Source organism: Arachis hypogaea, chromosome 13 (genome assembly GCF_003086295.3).
Source record: "Arachis hypogaea cultivar Tifrunner chromosome 13, arahy.Tifrunner.gnm2.J5K5, whole genome shotgun sequence".
Taxonomy (NCBI): Eukaryota; Viridiplantae; Streptophyta; class Magnoliopsida; order Fabales; family Fabaceae; genus Arachis; species Arachis hypogaea.
Window position 1 is genome coordinate 132,431,933 of NC_092048.1, and position 11,764 is coordinate 132,443,696.

General features: G+C 34.1%; 1 protein-coding gene across 1 annotated transcript; it reads right to left on the bottom strand.

The window, feature by feature from the left end:
- Nucleotides 1–1,900: 1,900 nt before the first annotated feature.
- Nucleotides 1,901–7,912, bottom strand: LOC112735459 (uncharacterized). Its single transcript, XM_072210904.1, has 2 exons — nucleotides 7,831–7,912; nucleotides 1,901–4,146 (listed from the first exon to the last, which is right to left on the bottom strand). The coding sequence occupies exons 1-2, from the start codon at nucleotides 7,910–7,912 to the stop codon at nucleotides 1,901–1,903; spliced, it is 2,328 nt and encodes a 775-aa protein (XP_072067005.1).
- Between the last annotated feature and the right edge of the window lie 3,852 nt (nucleotides 7,913–11,764).

The following is an 11,764-nucleotide window of genomic DNA, read 5'->3' on the forward strand; positions in this document are numbered from 1 at the left end:
TTAACAAACTGGTCATCAACAGAGAGAGGCTGCAGAATACACCATGTCAAAAACAAAAAATACACCTAATCATGTCTGATCTAATACACCCGAATGACAACAACTCAACTAAAATAACAAAAAAAGCCATAAACTGTAAATACACCCACACTTTCCCCAAAAATACACCCAAAAAAGTCTGATCTACACCCGAGCGTCTGCTATAAATTGTAGATAATTAATCAAAACTAATACATTAGATTCAATCTACAGATTTATGTTCACGTGTTAGTTTCACATTCAATGTTCACGAATTATTCAGTTACACAATGCTATACAAATAACTGCAACAAAATTCAGAGTAATCATATGTAAATCACTCTCGCTCCTTTGTGTGCTTCTCATCCCTGCCCAGAAGTGGTGATCCAGATAGATTGGAATCCATATATGACGGTCTTCATAGAGATCTGCAGAATACACCCAAACACAGACTATAAATACACCTGAAAAAAAATTAAATTTACACCTCTGCTGCAGATTTTAAACAAACATTACCTGAAAGCCACTTGTTGTCCACAAGACCAAAATTCAGCAGAAAATCATTCCAATTCCTATTAAATAAGTCTTTAAGCACACCCACGCTTCTCGCACTTCTCTCGTAATGTAATTCCTCACATCCTGAGGTTGAATCATCCATTATCTTCAAAACGAGTTCAAACTTTGATTTCAGAAACCAGAAAATCGAAAAGAAAATGAAGCTGGAGTTACAGAGAGAGGAACTAACGTCAATGACGAAGAACAAACCAGTGAAGAAGGAGGAGAAAAGAATGATCGAAAAAGCAGGGGAAGACGCGCGAGAAGAAGAACGAGCAAATTTGGAAAGAAGAAGATATATAGCGCGTGTAACGGACGTAGCACTTGCAGCGTGTTTTGGGGGTTAGGGGTTAATTGACTTGTAATGCTTACAAGCCCTAATCGCTTGTATGTAGAGCTTTCCCCTAACTTAATTATAAAATAATTCTATTATGATTAAGATTGATTCGGGTGGGTTTTGTGAGAAATAGATTAAGTGAAAAATAATAGTTAAAGTGAGAGATTAGGGGTAAGTAAACTTGTGAGGAAGACACTTCTATTAATGGCAAATAAGCAATACAAGAACTAATAATGAGGAAGAGAGGTGGAGAACAAGTGTTGAGACCTCCACTAATGTCACAAGAGGATGAATGAGCTTTGTTTAAAGTGGACAGAAATGGTTTACAGAGAAGAGAAGCTCTCAGAAGAGGATGAAGGTGAAAGTAAAAGATGAAAAGGGTTTCAAGGTCTGTGAAGAAGAAGATGATCAAGGTGAAAGTGAAAAATGAGAGTGAAGGATGAAAAGTGAGGGTGAGAGTTGAAGTAAAAGATCTCAGAAGAGGGGTGCTTTACAGAGGTGGCTTGAGGTCCTTTTTATAGTGTAAAACCATGATGAAGAGGGCACCCCTTGGCCAATGGTTTTAGTCTGACATTTGGTTCACTACTCTTTCCAAAATATCTTTAGGTACCCCTGTCACCTTAAGTCTTGTCAACTGAAAAGTAGGAAGTTGATTCCCACACGTTAAACTAAAGCTCCTGACATGTGACATTAGTGAAGGGACATCTAGTTCAGTTTTCTTTCAACTAGATGACACCTTTACACCCCAAATCCAACCAATCCACTTCCACCAATATAGTTCCCACTGAAGAGAAATTCAACTCCTCAAGGTGTTCTTTTGGGTTCCATCCTTTTAGTCAGTGACGGATCCAGAAAATTTGTTCAGTGGGGGCAAAATATATATAATATAATAATAATTTTTATAATTAATGTTATAAAATAGGAATATTTTTTAAATTATTTAACCAATAAATTAAAATAAAATAATAATTCAAAATAATAACACATAATTTAGAATTCCATTCTTCTAGGTTTCATATTTTGAAAAGATTGAATAATCTTTTCATTGTCAATACAATCAAATGTCTCTCTTTCTATGTATGTCACTAAACAATCATTTAAAAATTCGTCTCCCATACGGTTCCGAAGTCGACTCTTTATGATGTTCATAGCAGAAAAAGTTCTTTCAACTGATGCAGTTGCTACGGGCAAAACTAAAGCTAACTTCAAAAGAAGAAACACTAATGGATAAACAATATTTTTTCGAGTCTCAACCAACTTCTGAGAAAGAGCACCAATTCCATTTAAGTCTGAGAATTGATCATCAGAACGCACATCTAGTATGAAGTTCTCAAGTTGACTGTCAAGTGCCAAAAGTTGAGTGGAAGAAAATTCTAATGGATAGAATTGAGCTAACTGGATCAACTTCTCCTTATCAAATGCAAAAAATGAGTGTCTTGGATTCAAACAAGCTATGCAAAGAAGCAATTCAGTATTCACCTCTGTAAAACGATTATTGAGTTCTTGAAGTTGTCTATCAACTACTTGATAGAATATCTCAACTTGAAAATGATGCAAATTTGATATCTTTTGAGCTTTGCGTCTTGATCTTCCTTGTGACACAAATATATCATCCATGATTGGAACAGTAATATCATGTTTGTCACAAAACAGTGAGACTTCGTCAAGTAAAAGAGACCAGCCATCATCTCTTATATTTTGCAACCGTTGCTTAGACACTTTGACTAATGCCATAGCATTTACAATGTCTTGATCATTCCTTTGTAACGCTTGAGATAACTCATTAGTAACTCCCAAGATATTTTTCATCAAGTGCAAGTTGAAAATGAATTCAAAGGATTGAATGACATTCAATAAATGACATGCTTCAGCTCTTTGTTCTGAATTATTTCCATCTTCCTCAACATATTCAAGAACATTAACCACAGAAGGAAATAAAGAAATTAATCTAAGTATAGTTCCATAGTGTGAACCCCATCTAGTGTCTCCAGCTCTTTTTAAAGCTGTTTCTTGATTCAAACCACGCCCACTAGAAATTTCTCCACTTTTTAGTGCTTCAATTGTCTTAGTCATTTGACTATCACGAAGCATATCTCTTCGTTTACACGAAGCTCCAACAACATTGCACAAATTAGTTAACAAATTAAAAAGTAAAGCAATTTCAACTTGTTTTTTTGCAACCGTTACAAGAGCTAACTGAAGTTGGTGAGCAAAGCAATGTACATAGAAAGCATAAGAATTTTCTTTCAATATCAAAGTTTTCAAACCATTAAATTCTCCTTGCATGTTACTTGCACCATCATATCCTTGTCCACGTACTCTTGATAAACTTAAATTATATGTTTCTAATAATGACTCCAATGCTAATTTTAGAGATAAAGCATTAGTATTAGAAACATGAACAAGACCAAGAAAATGCTCCCTAACTTGTCCTTCTTTGTTCACATACCTTAAGCAAACTGACATTTGCTCCTTAATAGAAATGTCACGGGCTTCATCAACCAATACAGCAAATAATTCATCCCCAAGATCATCTACAATAACTTTTGTCGTTTCCCTTGCAGCAGCTCTTACAATATCTTTTTGAATTGAGGGTGCTATTAGTTTAAGATTCCCACGAGCATTTTTGAAAGCACGACCAATCTCTTCATTATGTTGCGCAAGAAAGTTTAGAAGTTCCAAAAAATTTCCTTGGTTAACAGAATCATCTGTCTCATCATTACCACGAAAGGCCAATCCTTGTCGCAAAAGAAATCTAATACAATCAATTGTTGCTGTCAAGTGAATTTGATAATTCTTTTTAGCTTGCTCAGATTGTTTTTCAATAGCAGCAGTGATGTGTTGTTTTGGTCTCATAAGTGCTTCACATTTTCTCCAAGCTTGATTATGAGCGCTATCATGAATCCCAACATGAATTTGTAGTCTCTCCTTTTTTTTCCAATTTGAAAAGCCAGTAGTTACAAAAGCATCACCACCTTCAGTCTCAGGTTTCATAAGATAACAACAAAGACAAAAAACAGCATCTTTTGATATACTATACTCTAACCAGTTGCCATAGTCATCAAACCAATTAGGATTAAATCTTCGAAAAGAAGAACCACAAGCAGTTTGCGGAAAATCATGAGTCCTTGGTTGACAAGGACCTTTTTGTAAATATGCACATCTAACTTTGTCTCTGTCATTCGGGTGATAACTTGAAATCTTTGGTCGTTGTCCTGGATCTGCTATAAGATTATCTACTTCGAATTCTAAAAACCTCCTTTTATTAGAAGAGGTCGATGAATTGTTTTGGGATCCAATCTCCAATGATGAGGTTCTTTTGAAATATTTCTCCATTACTAATAAGATAAAATTATAAATACAAAATTATAAATACAAGTATAAAATTATAAATACACAATTCTACACAAATTAAAAATTACAATATAAAATTATAAATACAAGTATACAACAAAATAATTTAAATAAAACAACAACAAAATAATATTTAGCCTCTCTTGTCAGCCACTCATTTCTTTGCCTTATCATTGCTTAAAGAGAATTTGCTTTATCATTGCTTAAAGAGAATGCTTGTGATTTGTGAATTCCAACAAAATAATTTAAATAAAACAACAAGAAAATAATTTTCAGTCTCTCTTGTTAGCCACTCATTTCTTTGCCTTATCATTGCTTAAAGAGGATGCTTCATGCTTGTGAATTCCAATCAAGAGGAAGGTATTAGGTAATCAAGCTGCTATGAAAGAATTAAAAATTCCCAATCTGATGCAACAAATAGAATGCTTCATCTTAATCAACAAGACAACAAATATATATCAGATCATTAAAAGGAATCATCAAAAGATTTCTACTTTCGACATCCAAAAATTCAAAATCAATATTAGACTATTAGTTGATTATTGACTGATTTATATTGTTTTCTCGTATTTATACATCAGAACAAATTAAGTCTTCAAAAATAATTAAATCAATGCACAAAAATAATTAACAAATAAATTAATCAAACTAAACTTGCATTACATCAGAACAAAATCAAATATTCAATACAAATTCACAATTAACAACTAAATCAGTTATCAAACAACAATGAAGCAAATAAGTGAATAAGCAGAATTGCAGATCTGTAAATCATGATTCATGACTGTACCAAAAAAAAATCCAAGATTGAATCTGAACAGTTGAACTTTAGGAAGCAAAAGTGTAAAACACAGTAAACAGTAGCCAGTGACGGATCTATGCGGCGTTCAGCGGCAGCATGACAAAAGCCAGGCGCTCTCTGCTGAAGCCTGAAGAGTGAAGACTGAAGATTGAAAACCAAAGAGAGAAGAAGATAGCAGATTTGCAGTATTCGAAGAAGAAGGACGAACGGATCAGAACCGATCGATGAAGAAGAAGGCAAAAGGAGACGCGGAGATGTGGAGACACGGCAGTGACTCTGGAGACAGGAGGGCGGAGGCCGGAGAGCCAGAAACGTCAGCCGTGACACTGGATGAGACGCGGAGCGGCGGAGTGGCTCTGATATCTGGAGACAAGAGTGCCGACTGTCGAGTGCGGCTGTGCGGGCTGCGAAGTGCGAAGGTTGGAGGCTGCGAAGCTTGGAGGCTTGGAGCAGATGAAGAAGATTGGGAAAAGAAGGGTTAGGGATTTGATTTGGGGTTGTGGGGTCAAAATAAATTATATAGTGGGGGCATTTAAGACATTTTATTATGAAGTATTAAGTAATTTCTAAAATTCCACTGGGGGCAGTTGCCCCCACTACTCAATGAATGCATCCGTCCCTGCTTTTAGTCCAATACCTTTAGAAGGAACTTAACTCTTTTTTGACCATGTTTGTAGATCATTATAAAAATAATTATGTACAAAAAAGGTTTATATTTTTAGTACACAATCATAAGCCCCATGCAGTCTTTGAGGGTACAAAATATTCCCTCAAGCTGCATTAAACTATTTTGTACTCAACAAAATAAGAATAATAAATTTTTTTTTTTGGTTAACATATCATAACTCTAAAGAATCAAATCTCCCCTCTTTTATTCATTTTTTGTTATAATAAGATATGTATTTGTAAATGATATTCAAATATAAATATTTTAGTATAATATGAATATAATTATGTACTCATAAAAAAATGAATAAAAGAATGTTATTGTGCGTATTTTAAATATTAATAAAATAAATCAATAAATAAGATTAGTAAATAAATATATTCATAATTTATTTGTATGAAAAAAGAGGGATGATTTGATTTAATATAATAATTTAATATATAAGGAAATAAGAAGGGGAGAAACTCTTACCCTTTTAATTGGACGCGTTTTAAATTTGAGTACCTGAATTTGGAGAGACACATAAGGAGAGAGAACACCTGGAAGGGTAGGGGACAGGTGTTCCTCATCATCTCTGCTAGGGCATTTTTTACACAGCGCAGTATCATCACTGCTATCACTACCACCATCCAAATCCTCTGTCTTCTTCAACAATTGGGAGTTTTTCTTAGGGCAAAGGACACTTCCACATTCAACTTTGCTCTGTCTTTTTACTCTGTCTTCTTACTTGGTAAGACCCTTTTTCTTCTTTTCTTGTTTTTGTCTTAACCCCTCTCAGCCCCTATGTATATTGGGTTGCTAATTTTAGAATTAGCTATAGAGATTCTTTGACAAAGATCTTTCACCTTACAACTTTGGATGTTATATCCTCATTTGTATATGTTTCCAATGAAATCACAAATAAAAAAAAGAAATTAAATTAAAATTATGAGCAATGTTCGTTTGTAACCATAAATAGATATTTAAAAATAAAAATAATTTATTTTAATTATTTTTTTTTTTTTTTTGCAGGGGGAGTGTATGATTTTAAGAAAAGTAGTAGCCATTTTTTTTGCCCTTTTTTTTTAGGCCAAAAAAAGGAAGGTACCCATAACTTTCTTGCCCTATTTATGCTAGACTCTTTTTAGGAGCTTGGAGGGTGGGACACTTCACTTTTTTGAAACAGTTCCAAAAAAAAGGAAGGTACCCATAACTTTCTTGCCCTATTTATGCTCGACTCTTTTTAGGAGCTTGGAGGGTGGGACACTTCACCTTTTTTTTTGGAACTATTTAGAACTGCAAATTTCTTAAGATGCATCACTCACATTTTTTGAGTGTATGATTGCTAAAGTAGTTTTCTCATGTATTGCAGGATGCTTGCAGAATAATATAACATAAACATTGGCTCTTGATAAAGAAGCCTTTTGCAATTGAAATTCTAACTCCTAAAACTGAAATTAGGCATAGTACGTACTTGAAATTGACAGGACCGGTGGTTGTTCCATGATCTGGGTCCAGCAGGATACAGTGTCCGTTGGGGTGTACTTTAGAAACAATGTAAGGATCCTCCCATTTGGGAGCCCATTTTGGCAAAGACATCTTCCTCATTACTGCGTCTACTGATTTTAGTACCAGATCTCCCTCTAGGAACACCTTGGACCGAATGTGCTTGTCATAAGCTAATGCCAGTATCCGGTGATATTCTTCCATCTTGCTTACCACAACTTCTCTTTTTCCTTCCAACTCTTGCAACTCAGCTTCACGATCCCTTGACTTTTAGAATACGCGTCAACTCCCTACAAGTAACTGGGGTGTTCTCATCTTCCTCCATATTCTCCAGATTCGCGAACAGAGGTGGTGAGGGGGTTCTATACCTCGTTTGATCTCTAGTCATCATTTTCGTGATCAAAGCTTGCATCTTTGTCTGGTTGTCTATCATATAGTTATACACATGAGCAGGAATGGTTACATGAGTGTGCATGACAGTGGTACCTCCAGCATGGGGTGTGAAGAAATTTACACAGGCATGAGCTCCTTCTCCTCCTGCACCCAGATTCTGCTACTCCATGTGTTCCTCTTCTTGGTTGTGCCCGTCCTCGTCTTGAGGTGATCCCAAGCTGAGGTTGAGATCCCGAGGAGTTATTGAGCGTCGCTTAGGTGGTCGATTCTGACCAGGATGAGTATTGCTAGATTCAGCCATCACGTCAAAGTGTTCCTCTCCAGTGGAGTCGCCAGATGATTCGGGTAGGTTTTGTGAGAAATAGATTAAGTGAAAAATAATAGTTAAAGTGAGAGATTAGGGGTAAGTAAACTTGTGAGGAAGACACTTCTATTAATGACAAATAAGCAATACAAGAACTAATAGTGAGAAAGAGAGGTGGAGAACAAGTGTTGAGATCTCCACTAATGTCACAAGAGGATGAATGAGCTTTGTTTAAAGTGGACAGGAATGATTTATAGAGAAGAGAAGCTCTCAGAAGAGGATGAAGGTGAAGGTGAAAGTAAAGGATGAAAATGGTTTCAAGGTCTATGAAGAAGAAGATGATCAAGGTGAAAGTGAAAATAAGAGTGAAGGATGAAAAGTGAGGGTGAGATTTGAAGTAAAAGATCTCAGAAGAGGGGTGCTTTACAGAGGTGGCTTGAGGTCCTTTTTATAGTGTAAAACCATGATGAAGAGGACACCCCTTGGCCAATGGTTTTAGTCTGACATTTGGTTCACTGCTCTTTCCAAAATATCTTTAGGTACCCCTGTCACCTCAAGTCTTGTCAACTGAAAAGGTAGGAAGTTGATTCCCACACGTTAAACTAAAGCTCCTGACATGTGACATTAGTGAAGGGACATCTAGTTTAGTTTTCTTTCAACTAGATGACACATTTACACCCCAAATCCAACCAATCCACTTCCACCAATATAGTTCCCACTGAAGCGAAATTCAACTCCTCAAGGTGTTCTTTTGGGTTCCATCCTTTTAGCCCAATACCTTTAGGAGGAACTTAACTCTTTTTTGACCATGTTTGTAGGTCATTATAAAAATAATTATGTACAAAAAATGTTTATATTTTTAGTACACAATCATAAGCCCCCATGTAGTCTTTGAGGGTACAAAATATTCCCTCAAACTGCATTAAACTTTTTTGTACTCAACAAAACAAGAATAATTAAAAAAAATTTTTTTGGTTAACATATCATAACTCTAAAGAATCAAATCTCCCCTCTTTTAAAAGTTGACATGTTATAAAAGATGAGATACATATTATTTTAAAGAGAGTTGAATATAATTTATTTTTTTACGTAAAAAATTATAATTAATAATAGATATAAATTAGTCTTTTTTTTATCCTCATTAAACTTTTCCTACATAAAATTTAAATCCATAAATTATTTTGAATAAAATGACAAATAGATCTCGTAAACTAATAATTTGAGTTAGTTGAATAGTTAATTCGTCTGCTTAGAAATAATGAAGTTCGAATTTTGTGTTCTGCATATAGCAATCTATTAATTAACTACAAACTTATAAAAAAAATAGAATTCTAATTTATAATAGATTAATTCTTCATTTACTGTCCTAGAAAATACCGTAAAAAACAAAAAAAAATTCTTAATAGTTTTATTGAAACATAAAATTTTTAACCAAAATTAATTATCTTTGTAGTATTAGGTGTAATTATAAGTCATTATTCAACCAAATTTTTAATAAAATAACTGAAACTAAGATTGAGTAAATCTAACTCCAACTCAAAAAACTAACTCATATGCGAATGTCTCACTTATAAATTTTTAAGAGATTTTATTTATTCGAAAGAGATGTAAAATTTGTAACACATATCTTTACGCTCATTAGTGATCTACTTGTATGAATATTTGCAAATTTTGTGTATTTTTTTCTTATCAGTTTAATTTTTGAAAGAAGTTGTTTTATGATATCATAATATTTTTTCCTTTTTTTTGTATCTTCTTTTCTTTCTTTTTTTTTTGTCCTATTATTTTTAGAAAATTTATGTTTTTACGCAAAATTTTTCTATATTTTATTATTTTCTTTCAAATATTTCTTAATCTTTTCTCAAAATTAGCTATTTTTTTCTATAGTAATTTTATTAAATTAAAAAAAAAAAAACAAAGTACCTAAGTTAGTTTAACAAAAGCAAAAAGTAATGGTTATTTTTGTAATTAAAATTAAATAATACTTGTTTAGAATTGAAGCTGATAATAAGTTAGTTTTGAATAAGTTTGGATCCTCCTCCATGTTCGGTTTGACGGGGGTTGTTGCGTGAGCGTTAATGTGCAACATTCAGATCTGTACAGGCCGAAGCCTAACTTATTACCTCTCTGATTTCACGAGATCTAAAAATTCTTCAATTCCAAAGAACAAACAATATTTAATTAAATTGCAAGCGAAATAAAGAGAAAGAAAGAAATAGAAGGCAAGAGCAGGAGCAGCAGTGCAATAAATATTATTCTCAAAGCTATACAATATGTATAGTATATATTTCTTCATTCCAGTATATATATAATATGAGACAAGAGTAGAAAAGGAAAATTAGAATGAAGCACCCCGAGAGCATGAAAAGAAAAAGAAAAGGAAAATAGAAATTTGTATATGTACACTTACATATATGTATGTTTATATTAGTATATGATTGTTGGAAGAAAAAAGAGTGTTAATTAGATGAGATCCAGGAGCGGCGGCGTTGATGGATAATTAGGAATCGGAGTAGTGGCTCCAACAAATGAGCATAACAATACAGCGCCTGATGATGTAGAAGCGAGCCCTTTGCTCCTTCACAAGGTTGGCACACTTGCCACACCAACTACTACTCTTCCTCTTGCTCTTGGTGCTCTTGGTGCCCATTCTGACCGATGTGGGTCCTTCTTTCTTTGACAACTTGCTCCACTTGTCTTCGACGTCGATCCCACCATTCTCTTTATAACATGTGTATGCCATAGAAGCACAAGATATCGGGAGTTGTATCAATGCTAACAAACAGGAAAATAAAATGAAATTGCTGTGACTCGGGACTGAGGACGAGTGAAGAGAAGAGTAGTACTATTTATAATGGAGGAGACTACGTCTACCATGCTCCATGGGGCCCTCCTTTCTCTCTTTTCATAGGCCCACCTTTGCTTTCTACCTTTTCCAATACTTCTCAGTTCTCATCATCGTTAGTTTCTTTTTTTTTTAAGAAAAATATTATAGTAAATATCTTTTTGGATTCCTATCTTTTTTGAAAATAGATAAATCACTCTCTAATATTTGAAAAATAATAAATTGACCCCTATTTTTTCTGTTAGACATTTCGATCTTTCTGTGACTCCCTCCATTTAAACTTGACGCAAAAAGTTAATATGTAAGAATGAGATGGTAACTTAGTATGGACACATCATCTGACTTCATTAGAACGATTTAGTCCCTATCTAGTTATCAAAACGTTGTTATTTTCAGAAAAGAAGAGACGCGCATTTTTTATGATTGTACTCTCTGACTGTTATAGGAACATAACACAAACTAGGGATAATCCTCTTTAGCACACGTAACTTTAATTCTCTTAGACTCATTCTTTAAATATTGTAGCTTCTTGCTCTCAGACAAAGTAGTCTTTCAATACTTACTTAAATTGTGTTATAGTAGTAAATTGTTGTCCTATCTAAAATTCAATCTCACCATATTTAACTTCCGCATTAAAATCAGGATATTTTAGTCTATCCTCGTCTTCACTAAAAATAGAGAAGTTAAATGCCTCATATTCATATTCATGGAGCTTGTCCATGTCTGAGTCCACCTCCTCAGTAACAGGTTCTGATATGGACTTATCCCTTTCTTCTGAAATTAGATCCAACTCACCTGGCCTATTACCTCTTTTAGTATTAAGCCCACTCTTTGGATCATTACATCCTCCTTCTTGAGACAAGATATGTTCCCTAACTCTTCCAACATATCTTTTTGCCTTCTTTTTTATCCTAAGAGACAAGTCGTTATTATCAATTCTACCATGTAGCACATTACTATTCTTAGGAGTATTTGATTTTTCAGCTATCTTCTTTTTAGTAGTC